This window comes from Notamacropus eugenii, chromosome 3 (assembly GCF_028372415.1).
Source record: "Notamacropus eugenii isolate mMacEug1 chromosome 3, mMacEug1.pri_v2, whole genome shotgun sequence".
Classification (NCBI taxonomy): Eukaryota; Metazoa; Chordata; class Mammalia; order Diprotodontia; family Macropodidae; genus Notamacropus; species Notamacropus eugenii.
This window is the reverse complement of record NC_092874.1, coordinates 196,058,224-196,081,167: the sequence shown is the minus strand read 5'-3', so window position 1 is coordinate 196,081,167 and position 22,944 is coordinate 196,058,224. Positions and strand designations below refer to the sequence as shown.

Sequence of the window (22,944 nt, the reverse complement as noted above, 5' to 3'; positions counted from 1 at the left end):
CAATATATGAACATAAAATAATTGAGCTCAAAATAACATAATAAAAAATTAATTCGAGTGGTAAACATTTGAAATTTTGGACTAATATTTATAGCTGTACTGATGAAACATGAAATTTTAACAGTAATTTATGGATAATTTTAAAACATAATGCCTCCTTAGCTATACTCAGGGGATATGTTAATTTGGATAGCTAGAAGGTAAACTTTTGATGGAAGATTTCTTATTTGAAACTTTCCCCAGTGTTAGCAAATATAGTATACCATATATAACTTATGGAATCAAAGAATTTTCCTCAAAAAAAAAGGGGGAAGAGAATTTATTAAGCATAAGTATTTACTATGTGTCAGACACTGTGCTAAGATAGAAGTGCTTTACAAATACTATCACACACATATCCTTATAACCCTATCAGGTAGGAGTTACTATTTCCATTTTTACAGTTGAAGAAATAGAGGTTAGTCACTTACTCAGGGTCACACAGCTAGGAAATGTTTGAGGCTGGATTTGAGCTTGTCTTCCTCCCTCCAGGCCCAGCACTCTATCCACTCTCCTACTGTCCCACTGTCCTTGCTTTTTGTGTTTGTGTAGCCAGCACTTAGCACAGTTACTGTCGTGTATCTAGTGCTTTATAAATGTTTTCTCTCTGGTCATCCATTCACCCATTTATTTATCTTTTATTTATCCTACCCTACCTCCCCTTTAGATCATTTGGTCCAGCTCTTGAGGAAACTAAAGGGTAGATACTTGGCCAGATTCCCTCATGTAATAAGGAGAAGAGCTAAGATTTAAATCTGGGTCCTCTTCATATACTCTATAGGTACAATAGAAAAAAATAACTAGTTATGTTTAATTAAAAATTAAACTTAAAATAAGTTTTATGTTTTTAGTACATTTAGAGTAAATTATAAACTCATTGCTTAATTATTTCATCACTTAAATGAATCTTTGAAAGTCAATCTGTGCCTGTGTGATCCATGTCTTTGCCTTCCCATACGTCATCTATAGATCTTTCTGTCCTTGAAACCTTCCTTCCTCAAGGCGTTTCAGCATTTTGTAGACATAATGGAACTACTGAATGCAGTCATATTTTTTATCCTTTACTCTTCTTATGTTATTGATCCCTCTCCTTTTCTGTTCATACATTTTGTAGATTATGTGTGTCTGTGTGTCTGTGTGTGTGTGTGTCTGATAGCACTTATTCTGCCCATCATGTGTCTCTCCATTACCACTGGGGTTGCTTTAAAAAACTGTGGTCTATGACTCATAGCATCTCTGGGAAAAATATTGATACCAAAAAGACATTTGTTTTACATATGTGACAGGAAGCAGTTTGTTAGTATGATTATTTTGGCATTTTCCCAGTGTTAATAGGTATAGTAAAAGCAGTTTTCTTAGAAAATGCTGTTTAAAAATGTTTGTATTTTTAAATATGGCTTTGCTTTACCCGGTGTCATTTTTTTGTTTTTGTAATGACTATCCTTTATCCTTATTCCTTCCCTTATTCACCTCTAGTTTAAAAATTAAAATCCAGAGAATTACATGTATGAACAGTTATATTTGGTAGCAAATGCATGAAAAATTTGATTGCAGAAGTTGATTTAAATCTTAGAAACATAGTAGCACATCTCAGTATTTATTGATAAAATGATTTGGAGCAAATTAAAAATGACTAAAAGAATCAAGTTATAAAATAATACTTTTGTTTTTAACTTACCTTTAAAATTTCAGATATTTAATGAAAATTTGTATGTGTGGTTATTATGCCCATTTTTTGATTTGCTATCAGAGTCCAGTGTTACGCTAAGATTGCAGTTTTCCTATTATGAGATTAATTCAGAAAATACAGAAAATAGGCATTTTAATTTGTTTAGGCACCAAATCAATTTTATCTAGACATGCCTCTGGTTTATGAAACACTAGAGAGGAAAAAAATAGACAACTTTGCTTATATTCAAAATATGAATTATAAAATGAGTAAAATGAGAGCAGTGGAGACTTTAATGTGATTCTTCAGCAAAGTGAAGAATGTTCTGAATTTGAATGCAGTTTTCCCTTATTTCTGTTGAAAGTAAAATTTTTGAACAGCCTGACTATACCTTGGTACATCATTTGAATAATGTACCCTATACCTCAGTTTTGTTTTAGGGATAAAAACAGGTAGGCTCCATTTTATTTTTATTTTGTTTTACTTTATTTTATCCAAGGCAAGAATGCCTTTTGTTGCTAGTATTGCATATATTTTCATCCTGGACCAAGGCTCCATAAGAAGAATTTTTAAGGCTTTTGTAAGGCAGACTTTAATTTCTCTCCTGTTTGCTCAGCTACTAACCATTTGATCAGTTGATTAAGTTAAAATCCACAATATCTAATGACTATACGATGACCGACCATAGGAGTTTCCCTTTTTGGATATAACAGATATAGATTCCTTGTAAAATATTATATTTTAATTCATTTTTAACAATAAAAAAAGCCCAACAATCCAGACTTGTTGACCTGATTAGTACATTTAAGAAAGGTTTTATGTTCACTTTTGCCTTAGCAGTTCATGTGTATATGAGTAGTAGTTATAATGTGTTCTTATGGTTTTGGTAAATAATGCACACTATTACTTAGGCTTCTAAGGAATATAGAAGCAATAAATATGTGGCTACAAAATATTGCTAGCATATGTATCTTTTGAGAAGTTTACACATTCCCCCTTTTGATTCAGGAAAGGGTATCTTTGATTTAAGAAATATTTTAGTTGTTAGTCAATAAACATTTATTAAGGACACATTTATTAATGTGTTAGGCACTGTGCTAAGTACCTGGAGTTCTAAAGAAATGCAAAAGACAGTCCTTGCAACTACCTTTGCTTTTTGTGTTTGTATAGCCAGCACTTAGCACTGTGATTGTCATATCGTCAGTACTTTACAAATGCTTTCTCTCTGGCCATCCATTCACCCATTTATTTATCCTTTAATTTATTGAAAGACTAATTGGAGCCAGATTTCAATCAGTCAGTAAATACTTATTAAGCACCTGCTATTTGTCAGGGACCATGCTAAACATAGGGGATACAAAGAAAGGCAAAAGATAATCCTTGACTTCAAAGAACTCAGTCCAGTGGAAGAGACAACATGCAAAACAGGTACAAATAAGATATAAACAGGATATATTGGAAATAATTAGCAGAGGTAAGGAACTGGCATTCAGGCTTCCTGTAGAAAGTGAGATTTTAGCTGAAGAAAGCAAGGGAAACCCAGATAAATGAAGAGGGAGAGAAAGCTAGTCATAGGGGACAACCAGAGTCTGGAGATATGGAGTGTTTTGTGCGAGTAGCAAGGAGGCCAGTGTCACTTTTCACAGCGTATTGGGCTTAAGTGGATTAAGGTGTTAAAAGATTAGAAAGGTAGGAGGGGGAGACCAGATTGTAAAAGGCTTTGAATGCCAGGGGATTTTATATTTGTTCCTTGCGTTGATAGAGACCCATTGGAGTTTACTGAATAGAGTATATGATGTGGTAAGATCTGCATTTTGGGAAGATCATTTTGACAGCTGAGTAAAGGAGGGAACTAACCTGCCTCAAGGAAGGCAGATAGATCCACAAGCAGAGGAGTCTACTTCAGTAGGCGCAAGATGAGGCAATGAAGGCCAGCACCAAGATGGTAGCAGAGGAGAAAACAGTGTATTGGAGAGTTGTTATGAAAGTAAAGTCAATAGGACTTGGCAACTGATTGGATATAGAGGGGAAAAGGTAAATCTTTTGTGTCTAGGACTCAAGGATGACACTTAGGTTGTGAGCCTGGGTGATTGGGAATGTAGTGTTAAAAAAGAGGAAGTGTGGCATAATGGATAGATACTGGCTTCCATGCCAGTTAGACCTGGATTTAAGTACTGCCTCTGATTTGTGCTGGCTTTGTGACCCTGGGCAAGTCATTTAACCATTCAGTGTTCTAGGTAGCTGTCTAAGATTATAAACTAGAGAAGGTGTTGTCGTGCTTTGTAAAGGGACTTTCTTTATGCTATACTGAAATTTCAGGCCAAGCCTCATTGTCACTGTTTGACAAATAATCTCAGAAGTCTTCTTAATGACATTAGCCTATTTTGAGGTGTACTTTCTTATTATAACTTAACAGACATCATAGTTATAATGTTTATACTTTAAAAGTCACATATTAAATAATAATTTTTTTCATGCAGCAGTACATATCAATCTAAAATGTTCCCCTTGCCCCTTCCAAACAAATCTTAAACAAACTTCAAAATAGCTTATAGATAGTTTTACAAGTTAGTAGAGATTTGGCTGGGAGGATCAAAGCTATTAACATTGTTTATGCAGGAGAACAACCACACATGAAACCCAGCAGAATTTTTTTTGTTTTTTAAAATAGCTTTTAATCCTTTGAAGTCTTTCCTGATCTTCCTAACTGTTAGTGCCTCAAACTACAGTATATTTAGCTACCTTGTATTTAAACTCACCACATTAATTCTGTAAATATTGATATATATTCCTGTTGTCTTCCCTATTAGAATGGACACCACTTCAGTCCAAGTAGAGTTATTTTATTCTCTTCACTCAAATGCCCCAACTCAAAGTTTTAGTTCCAACAACCCATTTATTGGTCTATTCACCAATTGAGCTGTTGGTAAAGACATGGAAATTCTTTTCCTTGGACCACGGGGTGTTAAATTCAACCACTGGGTCCCTGTCTCAGTAGGAAATATATGCTTTTTGGTTTAGGGAACTTGTAATGAGGACAATTCCTATCAAGAGAGATCTGAAATTCTTAAGGGCACTGAGAATCTTAGTGATTTCCCAGGTTTATAATGTCAGAGGTGAAATCTAAAGCCAAATCGACTTGACTCCCAAGTCAGAAATGGCAGGGTCAGGTTTATAGGTTCTGAGGATTCATACTTTGGCTTTTATTTGTGACCATTATGAATGGATAAAGGAGTTTAATAAATGTATTAGAACAAAGATTAGCAGGTAAGATGTTATGTGGCATCCTGCTGGACCAGTACTTTGTATCTTGCCTAAAAATACTACAACTAAGCATTTGACATATACAGCAACATGTTTTTATGTTAAATCAAGGAGGAACATTAAGGAATTGAGCAGAAGCAGTCATGTATGTTATCCCTTGCTTGAGAGTAATGGTGGCAATTCTTGGGTGTCTTCCCAGAAATGGGCATGATATTTCACTAAATATACTAACAAAATAGTGAACCACCAGCAAAGACCATGTATTTGAAGATTAGACTAAAAAAAAAAACCTGAAATACCAAATTTTGAGTGTGCAAAAGCCTCAATAGTGACAATAGTTTTGTCAGTTTTGTTTCATGCAAAGAAAGCAGTCACCCACTTTGTATGACAGTTCTTTTTAGCTGTGTTTTTATGAGATATTGCTGTTTCTTATTTCAAGGATTCCCAAAATACTTGTTTTAGTGCAAATTATAGTTAGAAACATGTGTCATGGAGCACTATTAAGGATAATGGAGGAAGTTACAAAATCAAATAATAGTAAACTGAAAAGTTTGCAGTTCACTTATTAAACAATTTGAAAGAATACTTTCAAGCCTAGTCATTTAAAAAATGAATTTAAAGTTGTTATTATAATATTCAGGGGAATTATTCACCTTCCACATTTTATAATCATAAAAATAATTGAGGATAGAAACTTCTGTATTAAAAGGAGGATTAGTAAAACATTAAGTTCTTCAACTTTTTTTCTAGGTGCTTTTCATGTCTCTTTAAGATTTTAGTCTGCTTTAGTCTGGTCTCATATTAAATTACAGGTATTACTGAATCAAATGGCAAAATGAGACCACATTTGTATTGTGGAACATTTAACCACATAATAAAGAGTAATCGATTTCTTATACTATTTGTTAACCTTTTTTGAAAATCTGGTGATACTGAGATACCATTTTTCTCGAGGCACAGTTCTCAACTTGTTTTCACACATCTGAATTCTTCGTTTAGTACTTGCCCTCATATGCTTCCTTTGTTGCTGGGCAGGCTTTGTGGAAACAGTGTTTCATTGGTTTTCAGGCAGCTACTTCTTAGAGCCAATCAGATAATGGGTGAATTTCAGTTCTCTACCAGTACTGAACTAGGGAAGCTTGGAATGATTTTTCCTGTTGAGTATGTAAACTAAAAGATATTGCTGTAGCAGGCTCCCTCTGGGGTATGTTTGAAAAATTACAAGGTTCATCTATGTTTAGAGGGGGAAAAAATGGTTTTAAAATGGGTTAATCTATATATTGAGTATAAGCTTTAAAAAAAATATTCCAGTGATAAAAATCCCTTGTATATGTTTTATAATTTAAATATTGAATGGAAAATTGATTTAACAAAAGTTAAATTTCCTCAAAATTTACATGGAGATATAAAACCATTTTCCTTTATGCTTGGAAGTGGTGATTCAAATCTTTCTGTAACTTGTTTCAAGGGAGTAAGTAGACCACATTTAAAGTAGTTGAATTTATATGAGTTTAAAACATAGATTATTTTAAAAGCAGAATCAAGATTCATCCTCACTAGAAATTGAGAATTTTATACTAGATCTGTTAAACTAGTTTAGCATACAGTAAAACACCATAGAGGAACATACGAATCTTTTTAAAAATCAGGATAAAAATGGAAGTTAACTTTCGGAACTAGGATAGTATAGCAATGTTACTGGTAGATGGACAAAACAAACCGTTTTATATTGAATTTAATACTAATTTTTGTTTGCCCTTTTTATTTATAAATGCCTTAATGTTGAGCTTAAATTTTAGGCATTCTCATTGTCACACAGCAAATATTTTCTAGAGTAATGTGACCTTGTTCTGGGACTGCCTTTGGTTCTCTAGATAGCAATTCATTCCACATCTAGAAAAAATTGATGGTCAGTCATTAAACTAATAATAGCTTTTATTAACCACAAAGGGCTTATTAAACAATTCATATTATTTTGTGTTGTTATTTATTGCACTATGTACAAATAGTAGACTTGGACTTTGATAAATACTGTATTCTAGATTACTTAATATTATGCAAAGAACCACACTGCATTGGTTTGGGTTCTTTGTTTTGTTAACTCTCCTTCTTTGTGACCTTCTCTTTTGTCTGTCTCCTGTTGCCAGGCAGAATTCAGAAAGCTGATTGTTCATTGGCTGACTTCTGAGCTACTCTTGAATAGCTTCTTAAAATTCTTGAGCTTTTTGAGATGGCAGATTGTAGGCTAATAATTCTCTTTGTTGTTTCGTTGTAGTGATTTTTTAAAAAATGAAACAGAAGAAAATGTACAGTTTGGTACAGGAAGCAGCCTTTTTAATTTTATTTAAGGAGAAATTTTAGTTTTATCAGTCCATTCTTGGTTATTTTAATCCTTTAATAGATTGAAAAACCCTTGCTAATGCTGAAAGATATTTTATTAGAGATTAATTATTTCCAGAAAGCTTCTAGTAATTTTCGGCCTCAATATATAACAGAAAATTGTTTAAAAACCTTTTAAATGGCTCTATCAAATGATATTTATACATTTTTTGTCTGCCATAAGGACAAAAATAATTAAAGACATAAGTTGATTAAACTTCTCTGATATTTATATCTGGCATTGGGAACAGTCTTTTGTTCTAAAATGTAAGCATTTTATATCCTGAAAAAAAATTGATATGTAAAAGCTGTATGATGCTAATATTGGTAACCAAAAGGTGAATTTTCTTATGTAGAATGATTATGATAATAAGTCACTTTTAAAAGCATTTTAACATTTTGTTTGTTGGTATTTAGCCTACACTGCCTAGCTCAGAGAGGGGTGCCACCCTTTTTTGATATGTAGCCTCTCTAAGAATTCCTTTTATTGATGCAAAACAGATTTCCAGAACAAGATAGCTGATTGGCTTGCACAAATATGGCTAAACCGGTCTGAACTGGTTTGCCAGATACTACTTCCTTGTTAGTTCGATTTTGTTTTTCGTTGCCTTCTGTGCTGTAAAAGATCTGTTAATGGCTGCAGTATGCTCCCTTGTGGGTATGGATGGTAATTATTCTTTAATTCTCTACAGTAAAATACAATCATTTATTAATAAATCAAATAGTAGTTTTGTGATGGAGCTACTTATTTAATAACAATTCTTGACCATGTTTGCTTTTTATTGAATGTTCTGTGACTTTGTAGTGTTTCTGGATATTAAGAAAGTAACTTCCTATTTCATATTACAATTACCAAGTAAAAAAATTCCTAGAGGATCCTTTCTGTGACATCTTTGTTTTGGTGGCATTATTGTAGATATACATAAGTTAATTATGTATTTTAAATGGTGTGAAGATATACACCTATGGGAAGAATATTTACTTTTAGATTAATTGTGCACAGCTATCAGGGTATGTACTATTTTTGTAATAACTCTGGAGTGAGAATCTTTTCCAAAATGTCTTTTCTTTTCCTGTTTGCTTTATTATTGAATGTATTACTTAAAAGGATTTTTGGTCATTAACAATCTAGTTAACAAATTTTTAAAATTACAAATTAACTTTTATATTTTGAGTTGCAAGAGCAAGATATTTACTTGCATTGATTATCAGTGCCCTTCTGAGACAGGTCCCCTTTGAGCCATTTGCAGCCTAGTTAGTAATTTTTGTAGATTATGGACTAAACAGGGTCCAGGAGAGTGAAGAATTTTGTGGCTACCTCCACAATATCCTTTCTTCAGTGCTCTAAACATTTTTACAAAACAGTTTTCTTAGAGTAACCATTTGTATATAGTGCAAGTAGTTTTGTCCCCATTTTACAGGTCAGGAAACCGAGGGTCAGAAAGAATGACATGCTAAAGGGCTGTAGAAATTTGGACTGAAACCTAGATATCTTGATTTTAAAAACCCTTATGCTTTTCACCATACCAAGCTAATTTCCACTTTCTAGTTATCTGAGTTATCCATTTCCAGAAGCTTCTGTTCTCTCCCAGGGCCATAGGACCCTTTGGTCTTATGGAGGTCAATTTAATATCCCTAAATGTATGATGACATGACCCTAGGGCCCCAGCTTATGTGGGTAGATCCTTCATTATAATGTGAGAGACCACGCAGGAAGCTTTGTAGCTTCATTGAAGCTGTTAGTGTGAATGTCTGTGGCTTGTACTTGAAGAGGTCTCATAGTTTCTGCTAGACACTCTGACACTCCCTTTCCCTGTGGAGTTTTATAAAAATCGAATTTTTGTACAATACTTGACTTCCCAAAGAATTCATAATCTAGGCGCTAGAAAAAGGGAGAAAGCAGTTGTTGGAGGTTTGCTGGAGGTTTTCTTTGTTTTGCTTCTTTGTTTCTAATCTGTGTCTTTACAGCTGACTTTTGTTACAGAGGTATGTATCTCTTAAGATTTACTTTAGCCTTTATGGACATCCTAGACTTAGACTTCTCCTTTCTCCTGCTTTTTCTCATCCAAGCAACAATAAATTGCATAGAGAATCACATGAAGCAGTTAGTAACTTCTGATTTTAGATTGTGGCACAAGTAGATTGCTCTCCTTTAAATATTTTTTCTTAATTCCCTGGTATTTGAAGCAGAAGGTAGTATAAATATTGATGTGTATTGAATTGCCAGAGATTTTTTCTTAAATGCTGTAATGTGTTCAGTTCAATTCAGCAAGCATTTATTAAACCCTTAACTGTAGTAAGAAACAAAATAAAACAGGTTGCTGAAGGAGCTTAGATTTTTCCTAGAGGTAGGGAGTGAACATTTCATATATAAAGAAGAGACTGAGGCTTGAATGGAGAGTTAAGAAATTGGAAGTAGGGGCTTCCGTTAGGGAGCCAGTAATGAAATGAGGAAAGCTTGAACTACATTGGTAAACAAATGAACAGAGAGAAGGAAGAGACATTTGAGAGGTGATACAAAAATAGAATTTGTGAGACTTGATGACGGATTGGTTGTCAGTGATGGGGAAGGAGCCAAGAGCTAAGTATGATTGGGTGAGGAGGCACAGGTATGGGGAAGTGAGAAACCTAATAACTGTAAGGATGGTGGTACCCAAAAGAGGGAAGTTAGGAAGCTCGAAAACTGTCGAGACTCCTTAATAGAATTCATTTTTTAGTGGTTCTTAGTTTAATTTTTAAAAAATTATTTGGTGTTCTGTTAATTTAGATAGTTTTACAATTAATCCTTCATTTCTTTAAAATTTTCAGCATTGCTGACTAAATATAATTGTGCATAATATGTATTATGACTGTTTTATTTCCTTGTGATTTCACCATGTTCATTTTTATTAGTAATTTGATTTTCCTTTTTCATCAGGTTAGCTAAAAGCTTATTAATTTTGTTAGTCTTCACAGAGAACTAGCTTTTAAATTTTATGATCACTTACAGCATTTTTGTTTCCAAGTTTATCTTTAATTTTTAAAATCTTTTTTGTGTGCTGATTTTGGTGCTGTTTGATTTTCTAAAAAGTTAAGTAATGCTCTTGTTCTGTTTATGCATGTTCTCAGAAATACATTTTTTTCTAAGTACGGTTTTTTCTGCAGTTCAGAAATCTTTTACAATTTGTCTCATTGTTATTCTTTTTTACAATTTTTTTTTCTATGATATGTTCTTTGACTCATTCATTTAGCAAATCATTCTTAAGTCCCCATGTAGGTCTGTATCCTTTTATTTTAATTTCATTAACATCAGTAAATAATGTAGTTGTTTCTGCCTTTTATACATTTACTAATTCTCTGTGCCCTGGCACATAGTTTATTTCTATAAAGCTATCATATAACATCCAAAGATCTTTGCAATCTTAAATGCTAACATCCAGAGAATTCCCTTGCTTTTCCAACTCTAAATTCTCCAAGTGTGTTCAGTTCTATATTTTCCCTTTCTGTTAGATTTTTCTAGGTCAGAGAAAAGAACATTTAAGACTCCTATAATTGTTATTCCTATGTCTTTTTGTAATAAAGGTAACCTACTTTATGAATTTAGATGCTATACATTTCAATTGAAATTTCTAAAAAAATTTGTTATGGTCATTGTCCATGATTCATTTAGGTTTAAGGTCTCCATTTTTTTTCCCTTTCTACCCCTCCCACCCACTTAGACAAAGACATACTTTTATTAACACATGCAAGTAGTTGCCATAATAGTCTGGAGGCAAGGGAAAATTGTCCCTCTCCTCCCTTCCCTTGTAATGGAAAGTACTAAGTATAATCTCAGAATCCTACCACATTCAGTGTATGAGAAGAAAGAAGAAAAGTTTTATCTCTCCTGATGCTGTGAATATTTATTTTTGCTTGTTTTAGCACAATTAGCAATACCTGCTTTTATGGATTCATCTGACATATATTTTGTTCTTGCCTCTTATTTTCATTCTACACTTCTCTTTGTTTTTTAGATGTATTCTGGTATACTACATTTTGTTAGGTTTTGTTTTCTTATTTTGTCATTGTCTTTCATTTTAATGGATTCTTTAATCCATTCACATTTTAACGTAATCTGTTAAGCTTGTGTTTTTCTCCATTTATGTTGTAATGTTTTGGTCCCCATCCACAACCTACTTTTAAAAAATTTATTAAATGAAATTTTTAAAAATTCTGTACTTAGCACCAAATAAAATGAGCATTTCTATATAGAGAAGCAGAACAGAAAAATAGAATTGCATTTGCACTTCCTACAGTTTTCTTCTCTTTGCAAGTGAAGGAATTTGTACAAATTCAAAATGTTATTTTCGAAGCTGTTCTGGGAAACTTACATTGTTAAAAAGAGAAGCAAACCAACTGACAGCTTGGGATTTCTGCCAGTACTGTTTTGTAATATATAAGAATATTGTGCTTCTTTTAAAAAATGGTCTACTTAAAAGAGCCTTTGTTGTCAGAGAATACTTGAACAGAGTCACTACATTAATTCAATTGAATTTTATTATAAAGTGCCTGGTATATTCTAATTTGACAACTGGGTATAATGTATTACATCTGTTAATTTGAATGCCTTAACTAGAATGGTATTTATAAATCCTATTTTTGGAAAATTTTATGCAGAATTTTGTAAAAGTTAGGCTGTCTACTTAGACTTATCACCTTTATGATTCTGCCTTCTACTTCTGGTGAAGTAACAAAACATGGTGGATCGGTAACTTGTTTATAATAGGGAATGAATTTAAGTGTTTAGTATTTTTTTTAAAATACAAAACCTTTTACATTGTTACATAAAATATATTTTTATATTATATGTTATAGAAAACTATATTTTATATACATATAAAACATAACATCTTTATTTTAAGATTAACCCACGAACACTCCTTTTTTGTTTTTTATATTTTGTAAGCAATTAGAAAGTCCCTGGCTGTTATTCTCTTAAGTTCAAAATAAAGTATTCAATCCTAGATTATTTTGGATATTTACTATCCATTTTATGCCTTCCCCACATTTACTGTGAATCTATAGTGCTTTTGTCCCTGTGTCATCATTCCTCTTTACTTTGTCCACTTCAGATAACAATGAGATTTCTGTGTTCTACGATTTTATTCTTTTCATAATTTCATATCCCAAGTTATTGACAGTTTGTTGCCATGAGCCCAACCATTTTCTTTTTCTCTTCATATCTAGCTACATATAATTACACTTGTATTTTCTTTCTAAATTTTACTTTATATATTTTGTTTGTATGTCATCTTTTTTCTGAACATAGTCTTCCACTTTCTTTTATCATCCCTTGTGATAAAGAATAAAAAAAGAAAAAAAAAAACAGTTTAGCAAACTGAATACCAAGTCTTACAGTATATATAATGCCATCGTTCCTCCCCTACCCCATAAAGAAAGGTGGAAAATGAGTTTTAACCTTTTTTTTCTCAGTTTTTCAGTGAAATTTGGTAGGTTGAGTTATAGATAGGTTTTCATTCAACAAACATTAGGTGGCCTAATGTATGTAAAACTGTGATAAACACTGTAGGTTATGATTGAGACAAGTAATAGACGTTTTATAGATGCTTTCATGATTTGTATGAACATAATCCTATGATCTTGGGGCATAAGTCCTAAAACAGAATAGTATTTTCACACTTGAGAGTGAATTTATGATTTCCTCTATGGGTACAGATTACAGAAAATTCATTCCCAGTCAACCTGTATGATTCTTGTCTATGTTCTCTGATAGATCTCTATCTAGTTGTATTATGCGTTCCTCAGATATTTTAGTGTTTCATAATTAGTGCAATACAAATTGTATGTCTGTTATCTCCTTTACTGCACTACTTGACCAACCTCATTTTCCAAATATATATTTCCTTGATGTTTTCCATTGAAATGACAACTTATTTTACAAACTTTTACTTGAAGTTTACCTGTTATTTCTAGATTAAAAGTTCTCATTCAGGAGTTCAGAGGATTTTTAGTGCAAAAATACTGAATCGTTTAAGGCAGTTTTTAAAATTTAAGACTTTGATTGTAGTTGGTAGTTCCTGTTTAAAAAAAACAACACTATACACACTATCCTAAATCCTTACAATAAGGATTTTTGTTACATTTAATCTTATTTTGTTACATTAATTTTTCGAATTGTTTCTATACTTGATAGGACTACTGGAAACTGAAAAAAGTAAATTATTATACTATGTAATTGTGTGTATGTAGTAGTCACTAGTGGACTGACACTGGCAAGTTCATAGTTGGAATTGATGGTCATTTTAAAAGCTGTCTATACATTAAAATGATCTCTTCTCACTTGGGATGTTGGCAGTAAATCACAAGATTTAGAACAGAAAGAAGGAAGGACTCTGAGATGAATCTAGTACAAGTCCTACTGGAAGCATTTGGTATAACTTCATTCACATTGCCTTTGCTTGAAGAATTCCAGTGATGTCTTCAGCATACGATTTGACAAGCTGTTGAACTTTTGGATAGCTTTGCTAGGAACTTTAAGTGTAAAGCCAAAAATTCTTGCTCTGCACCTTTTACTCATTTGCTGTATAGCACCAACCAGAGCAAGACTAAACTCCTGTTTCACAAACCCTTCAAGAGAGACTTGTTACTGCCTCCTCTCTAGGTTTCCATTGTGTTTGCTTTTCAGTGAGTTATTCCTTAGTGATCCAAATCAGGTCTAGATTATCAGTGTTCTAATGATCAGTTATCACCCCCCCCCCGCCCCCCAGCTGCTTTAAACAGTTAAACCCTAGTGAAGTCAAGAATGCTAAAAGTAAAAATAAAAAGCTGTTGGAGAGGTATGAACAAGTTCCAGATTTGCTACTGTGTTCTGCTTAGAATGCTAGGTTTATAGTCTGTTTCCCCAAACCCACCATATATTTCTTCTTTCTTGGTACATAATCAAGCAAGAAATCATATGTCAATCATTTCACTCTCTGATCTCCCTAGGTCCATGTATCTTCACCTTCTCTCTGGCCATTTTCTGCCCTGCTTCTGCTTCAAACTGGACCTTCAACCATGCCTAGGAGGTGCTAAAGCACTCTGTTATGAACTCCTTGAGCCTATGCAGCCTCATCTTTACACTGGCCATTTTCATCCTGCTGCTGACCCACCCTCCAAACCAGTCCTTCAGAGACCATTTCTGGAAAAAGCTATGACATTCAACTCTGAACTCCCTGGACCCCATTTATTCATCCTCATCTTTACCCTGGCTGTTTTCAGATTTGTTACTATGAATATCTCTTAACCTTCCACCTCTTTAAGTAATCAAATCAGCTTTACCGTTAGCTTTGTAAAGGTTTTGTCAGTGATCTGCCCTACTGTTACATACATCATCGATGAGAATACCTCTTTCTGGCTACCAGTAAGGGAATATTTTCTCTCCTTATAATAAGCTTTAGAACAGGGAATGTCTCACTTTTGTTTTTGTATCCCTAGGGCTTGTGTTTGGCACACATTAAACATTTCATAAATGCTTTTTCATTTATTTGCTAAGTACCTATTATGTGTCAGGCAATATGCTAGCTGCTGGGGATTGAACAAAAGTTAAATAGTTTCTGATACTAAAATAGGATAGGCAAATACACATATATAAACATACAAATACATGTAAAACATATTAGTAACTCAGGGGGTAGGAAAGGCCTTATTCTGATTCTTGGAGGAAATTACAGATTCTAATAGAAAAGGAGACCTTTCTGAATATAGAGGACCAACAGTCAGGCAACAAGCATTACAATGTGCCAGGCACTGTGCTGAGTGCTGGGCTACAAAGAAAGGCAAAAATAAAAGTAAAAAAACCCTACTCTCAAAGAGGATGTATTATGAGGGAAACAGCATATGAATATGTACATAGAAGGGAATAACAGTATATGTAGAGAATCTGAAACAAAAAAGGAAGGCATTATTAGTAGCTGAGGGGACCTGAACAGCCCACCTGCAAGAAGATGGGATGGTGAGCTAAGTCTTGAAGGAGGGTAAAGGGCAGGGCATGCTAGTAATGAGGGGATATAGCCAGTGCAAAAACATTGAGTCAGGAGGTGGAGGTCTATGTGAGAATTTTCGATTGTGTAGAGAGGATTAAAGTATGTAGAAAAGTAGGAAGGGGTCAGTTTGTAAAGGTCTTTAAATGCCAAATAAAGGATTTTATATTTCATCCTAGAAATAATAGTCTTTGGAGTTTATTTGAAATGGGGGATGGGTGAGAAGAGGGCAGGGAGGTATAATTTGGTCAGATATGAATGGAGTGTTAGGCAGGGAGACCAAGTAGTTGACTGTAATATTCCTATATGTCTTTTTTCCACTAATCCCAGTAATATTCCTGTATGTCTTTTTTCCATTAATCCCAGTTTTGTACTGTACTTTTTCACCTCACTCCTTCTTGGGTTTCCTCACAGGAATATGTCATATTGATCTACATGACCTGCTGGCTACATTTGTGGTCTCTCTTTCATGATCTCTTGTTTATCACCCAGAATTTGTACAATTGTTTACAGACATCTGAGGCCTTGAAATTTCATTAATCCCCCTTCTCCTTTGATATTTACCAATGAGCAGGAAGGCATTAAGTGCCTATAATTAATTGATAGACACTATTTTAGGATCATAGATTTTAGATCTGAAAGAGGCCTTCAAGGCCTTTGAATCCAACCCCCTCATTTTCTTTTGTATCTGCTGCTTATTGTGATATATGGCTTGGTAGCTGGCATATGGCATGTAAGCAGTTTCTTTTCTACTCAGTTTTCTGCTTAAAGGCCTTTAGGTGAGAGTGCAGGTTTTCAGGCCGATTTTAACTGTTGAAAAATCCACATGGCCTTCTCAGATGCCACCTTCTTAACTGATCACTCACAACATTTTATCCCCCTCTGAAGCCCCTATCTTTGATCAGCAGTAATGATGAAAAAATGCCACCTGCACTCTTAAAGTGTTCAATCATACCCAAGTGTAATGCCTAGCTATAGGAGTAGGAATTCCTTCAAGTGTTCTCATTTGTCCTTGGATGAATTACCAGAATTGAGTAATAGCTGTCTATCTGGCTGTTCTCAAGAGTTTCTGCACATAATGTATGTACATCTAGTGAAGCTATCATCTCTCCTTATTTTTCATGTCACCTTAGCATATAATTGCTTCATTACCCTCTCAGAGTGATCAGCCAGTGCTAATTATATATTTTTTTTGCTGCCAAGTATTTGATAGGTTTTCTCCTAGTAGCATATGTGAGATTCTTCTAGTCATTCCTTCAAGCTAGCAAAGCTTCTCTGCTTGAGGTGTGTGGGGGGGGTGGAGTGGGGGGGGGGCTTCTCTCTGGAAAGTTCCTTTAATCTATAGCATAGGATTCTTGAATGATAACCATGGTTATCCTGTTACAATTGCTGTGGCAAGTTTCTTGTTTCAAGACCCTCACATTCCTGGTTGTCATTGTTCTTAAAATATAGGGTTCAGAATTGTATGTAATATTCCAGATGTGGTTTGGTTGGGAATAATGTTTATAACATATAAGGCCCTTGTTATAGATCCTAAAATTACATAATTTCATGCAGCCAGAAATTAAATATTTTTTGGCTGCCATGGCACACTGAATGTTATTTTGCTACAATTCTTATTTTGAAAACATAAATTTCTTCTAATGTGATTGATATATCAGGAAATAATTTGAATTTCACATTTTGCTTATGTTCCATTTTTTTCCCCATGAGAAACACCAGATTAATACATAAAACTGTACTTAACTGAGAAATATGGGAGTACACAAAACACACATGCACATGTGTCAGACATCTGCCTGCTACCTCACATAAATTATCTTACGAGGCTGTATTTTTCTCTTCTTTCATGTTTGTGAACTTTTCTATATATACTCATTAAAACTTGTCTAAACATCCTTGCTTAAAAACATCAGTCAGTTCATGCAAAAGGAAATCTGTGAGTACTGGGGAGAAGTTTGAAATAATGCATTTAAAATAAATAAATTGTAAACAAAATGGAGCGTCTGACATCTCCCCAGCAACAGAAATAAAGAAATTCACATTGCTGATCATCAGGGGCAACCTATGAAAATAAAAGAAATATCCATGACTGAGAAGTGTTGTTCTCATGTGCCCTGTGGTTTTTCTTGTACAGTTTTGTATAGGGTAGTGCTTTAAAAAAAAAAAAAGTTAAATTTATTGACGTAACAACTTTTTATGTTTTCAAAAAGTCTTAATATGTAATGTCCCCCTTTTGTTTCAGGCATTTGTTTTACATGCTTTGAAATTGAGTTCATAAGGTTTTGATACAGTCTTTAATTATTCATCATGAAACATTAATACATTAGAAATTAATCATAATCTTTGAACAGTACATTTCCTGAGTCTAGTCTTCATTATAGCCTATAGTTTTCCATTAAAGCAGACAAGTGCCCAGGCTGTTGAACATGTTTATCATCATCTCTTAGATAAAATTTTTTTTAGAATAATATTTTATTTTCCCCCAGCTATACGTAAGGATAATTTTTTAACATTCTTTAAAAAATTTTTTGGGGGGGTTCTGAATTTTCCCTCTCCCTCCCCTGTCCCTTTTGCCTCAAAATAGTAAGCAATTTGCTATAGGTTATATGTGTTCAATCATGCGAAACATTTTACCATGTTAGTCATGCTGTGAAAGAAGACAGATACAAAGGGGAGAAAAACATGAAAAAAATATAGAAAATGCAAAATGGTATGCTTTGATTTGCATTCAGACTCTGTCATTTCTTTGTCGGGATATGGATGGCATTTTTCTTCCGGAGTCCTTTGAAAAAATTGTCTTGGATCATTGTATTGCTAAGGATAGCTAAGTTATTCGTAGTTGCTCATTGTATAATATTGTTTGTTATTGTGTACAGTGTTCTGGTTCTGCTCACTTCACTTTGCATCAGTTCATATAAGTCCTTCCAGGATTTTCTGAAATCAGCCTGATCATCATTTCTTATAGCACAGTAATACTCCATTGCAGTCATATTCCACAACTTATTCAGCCATTCCCCAAATGATACTCATCCTGTCAATTTCCAGTTCTTTGTCACTACAAAAAGAACTGCTGTAAATATTTTTGTACAAATAGGTCTTTTCTTCCCCTTTTTGATCTTTTTGGGACATCGACTTAGTAGTGATATTGCTGGATCATAGGATATGCACAGTTTGAAAGCCCTTTGGACCTAGTTCCAAATTGCTCTCCAGAATGATTATATCAGTTTGCAATTCCACCAGTGGTGCTTTACTGTCCCAATTTTCCTACATCCCCTCCAAAATTTATAATTTTCCCTTTTTGTCATATTAGTTAGTGCTGTGATTTTTAAGAATGCCTATGTTGAGCTACAACAGAACTGACTGTACTGACTTAATGTTGAGTTTGCAGCTCACTTAGTTCCCCCTCTCCTGAGGTTTTTGTTTCTCAAGTGAATCACTTTTTAGCAACTGCTTCTCAAGCCCATACATATTTGTACCAGCGGAGTTTTAAAAATATTTATTCAATTTTTTTCTATTTCTACTACATTTAATCTAGAAATATTTAGCCTGTTTTTAGGTCCTGGTTTTGCCTTCTAATATATTAGTTCTTCCCAGTCTTCCACAAATTTCCTAAAAAATCTACTCAAGAATGTGGAATAAAGAGTATTTGTATTCAGAAGCTTGTTCTGCTACTGGCTTGATGAGTTTTCTCTGCTCGAGTTTCCATACCTGTAGAAAATGAGGGAACTCTTCACAATACTCTCAGGTCACGTTAGCTTCTAAATGTATCATCACAGTGTTGAAAAAAAAATAGTGCCAATGAGAATGTTGGCCCTGTAGCATTACATGAGAAAACTTTTTCTTGGTTGACATCTATCTATTAATCGTTGCTCTTCTTTGAATTTAATTTTAATTAAATAGTCTGAATACCACTTCAAATACTTATTAGCTGTGTGATAATTGGCAAAGGAAGGGGGAAGTGAACAAGCATTTATTAAATGCCTGCTGTGGGCCAGGCACTGTGCTAAAGTGCTTTACAAATATTATCTCATTTGATCTTTACAACAACCCTGGGAGGTAGATCCTATTTTACAGTTGAGGAAACTAAGGCAGACAGAGGTCTAGTGACTTGCCTAGGGTCACACAGCTAGTAAGTGCCCTGCTACCAGAGTTAAACTCAGTTCTTTCTGACTTCAGGTCGACTCTGCATTTTGACACCTGGCTTCCACTTATCTGCTTAGAACCTCAATTTCTTCATCTGAGAAAGGGGTAATAATAATTTTCTGCTGTATTTCACAGGATTGCAAGACCAGAAATTCTCACCAGAATTTTACCATTTTGTGTCTTTTATGTATATGAAATTATCATGAGAATCACAAGGATATTTCTATAGCTTTTCTATTACTTTTCCTACAGTATTTTAAATAAATTTTTATTGATGTCTTCTGTTTCTTATATCACTGTAGCTACCCCAGTGTTCCTTTCACTTCTATTCCCAGAGAGCCATGCCATATAATGAATAGTATTTTTTTTTAAAGATGAAAGAAAACAGTAAAACTGATCAAATATATTGACAAAGTCCAAAAACATGTGCAATATGTGATACCTGTGGACTTCTTACCTCCTGAAAGAGTGTGATGAAGATGTCCTCTCATATCTGTTCATTCAAGCCATGCTTGATCTTTCTAATTTTGTTCCATCTTTTTTGAGGGGTGTTGGTGTATGTGGTTGTTCATTTATGTTGTAATTATTGTGTATATTGTTTTCTTAACTGTGCTGACCACTCTTCACCAGTTCATACAGACCTTCTAATGCTTTACTGTATTTATGACATATATCATTTCTTACAGCAGAGTAATATTCCATTTTATTCATGTGCCACCATTTATTCATTTCCCAATCATTGGGCATCTGTTTTGTTTCCAATTCTTTGCTATCACAAAAAGTGAAGCTATAAATATTTTGGTGTATGTATATAGGGGCTTTTCTGTGATATTTTATTCACTTCATAAGTTTCATAAATCTTAGGGTTAATGTTTATTCTATTTAATTGAAATAAAGATCTAAAAGATTATTTGGAAACATAACCTAATGAAAAAACTACTTCTTTAATCATTTGTCTACCATTGCTAAGATAAAACGTTATCTAGTCCAAGATAACCTGGAAGATAACCTTATTCTCCTGAATTTTTATTGTAAGGTTCATCTACAAAATAAGGTGGCGGGAAAAGTAAAAGTGAGTGGTTAATTGTGCAGGAAAAGTTTTCATGTTATTTTCAAGGTTTAGGAGAAAATAATGCTAAAGGCAAAAGTCAATTAAAAATGTAATGTAATGTAAAATATTAACTACCTTTTTTTGTCTGATTTGCTTGAGAGCTAGTGGAAAATTTTAGATTTCATAATGTAAATATTGCTAATTCTTTTTGAATTATTTAAAATGATCTTATAGAATGTGGAAGAATATATGTCTTCAGTTATAATCTTAAATCTTTAACATTAGTTTTTAAAAATTAATTAGAGATAGCCCTGGACTTGAAGTCAGAAGTGACCTGTCTTCACATCCTATTTTTTGTATTTCATTGCCTCTATGACTTTGGACAGACCATTTAATCCTAACGTCAGTTTCCTAATGTGTAAAATTGGGGTGATATACCAATAGTACATTTTTCATGGGTTTTTTAAGAGTTGCAAATGAGATGTGCTTTTCAAACCTTCAAGTGTTAAATAAATGACAGATATTAGAGATTACTACTTAAAGGCAAAACTAGCCAAGACAGTGATATGTGATGATAGAGAAAGTGATATGAAAGCAATCATTTTAAAGGGGAATGTCTTTGTCTTTTAGTAAGTACCTAATTTCTATAGAAATGTTCTCCTTTTAAAATTCTAGTGTAGCTTAGTAAATACTGATAAATGGTACTTAAGGAAAACTTCATGAAGAGTGATGGGCTTGTACCCAGCACTGAAGTATTTTTCATACTAGACTAATGGTTTTTGTAAGTATCTTTACTTAGACCTGTGATCACTTTGTATTGTCAATACATGGTTTATTAAAAACATTTTTTGTGTATCAAATTGATTATTCATATAATTTGTTAAATATTCACCTAGTTATTCTTTTTTTTTTTTAAGATTCAAAATGGAAAGTACAGAAGAACCTCAGAAAAAAGTCTTTAAAGCCCGAAAAACCATGCGAGTGAGTGATCGTCAGCAACTTGAGGTAGTATACAAAGTCAAAGAAGAGCTACTAAAAACTGATGTCAAACTGTTAAATGGCAAACATGAAAATGGCGATTCTGACCTAAATTCACCATTAGATAATACTGATTGTATAGATGGTAAGGAGGTGAATGGCATAGAAGATGTTTGTTTGGACCTTGAAGAAAAGAAATCTGAACTGAAGGAACCCTCTCCTAATTTCTTAAATATTGATGGAAAAGAAGAGGTTGAAGATTCAAGTCTAAAATGTGAAACAACATCTCCAAAAAATATAATTTATGAATCAGAAAAAGACACTGTCCCTGAAACTGATAACATAGTTCCTAATAGCAATAAAGATGATGATGATATCCTTGAAAAAAATAGCACAGATGATGAAAATTTGGACCAAAGAGAAAGAGTGAGCCCACTTGAAGACAAAACTATAGTTAGTGATAATATTGAAACTGAGGAAGAAAAGCTGGAAACTAATAATGTACCTATTAGTTCTGAACTTCCTACTGAAAATGAAAAGAATGTGGATGAGAATCCTGTTATGGAGTCATCTTTTGAAGAAGAAGCAATATCTAGCAGTATGGAAATAGGCAAAGATGGGAAGAGTGAAGATGACAAATCTCCAGGTCTTCCAGAAACCACTGTTGAAAACGTTCAAGATGATAAAAATGAGAAAATTTTAGACAACACAGACTCTATGGAGACAGATGAAATTATTCCCATTTTGGAAAAGCTGGCTCCCGCTGAAGATGAACTTAGCTTTTCTAAAACTTCTCTCATTCCACTTGAAGAGACAAACCCAGATTTGGGAGAAAAATTGGAAAATTCTTTAGGTTCACCATCTAAACAAGAGAGTAGTGAGAGTTTGCCGAAAGAAGCTTTCCTGGTACTCTCTGATGAAGAGGAACCTTCTGGTGAAAAAGACGTTGAAGTTGTCTTGCCAAATGAATCAAGTTCTCCAGGTTAGAGAGTTTGGGTTTAAGTTATTACTTATATTTTTCATCATATATAGATTGGATAATATTTCATGTATTATTTGGATTTTAGTTAATTTTCACTGGCTACTTCAAGGCCTGATTTGTTATTTGTAAGTTGTGAAATGTCTCTTAAACTTAGACACTTGAAAATATGGAATAAGGAACTTAAAAGTCACTTCTTAAATTGGAGATATTGGGAGTCATCCTCTGGGAACTTATACTTAAAATAACTTTTGTACATGACATATGAGTGGGAGAAGAACAGATTAGAGACCTGAGAACAGAACCTTGAGAAATGCACACATTTGGGAAAGAGCCAGAAAAACAATTGATTTAGAGTTAGGGGGGAATGGAATAGACTCAGTATCAAGGAGAGGGAGATCTTAGGTTTAGATACTTTGGAGAGGTCAAAGAAAGGAGC

General features: G+C 33.7%; 1 protein-coding gene across 6 annotated transcripts in view; it reads left to right on the top strand.

Annotated features, from left to right (window-relative positions):
• The window catches only part of ATF7IP (activating transcription factor 7 interacting protein), a 127,745-nt gene that overhangs the window by 39,517 nt on the left and 65,284 nt on the right, over window positions 1–22,944 (top strand). For 2 of the 6 annotated variants that reach the window (XM_072653886.1, XM_072653888.1), the window contains exon 2: window positions 21,466–22,508. In XM_072653886.1, coding sequence (XP_072509987.1) covers window positions 21,473–22,508 — 1,036 coding nt within the window. In that variant the 5' untranslated portion in view covers window positions 21,466–21,472. Of the gene's footprint in view, window positions 1–7,932; window positions 8,019–14,317; window positions 14,733–21,465; window positions 22,509–22,944 lie in introns of those variants that run through there. The other 4 variants (XM_072653885.1, XM_072653887.1, XM_072653883.1 and 1 more) reach the window with 4 other exon arrangements.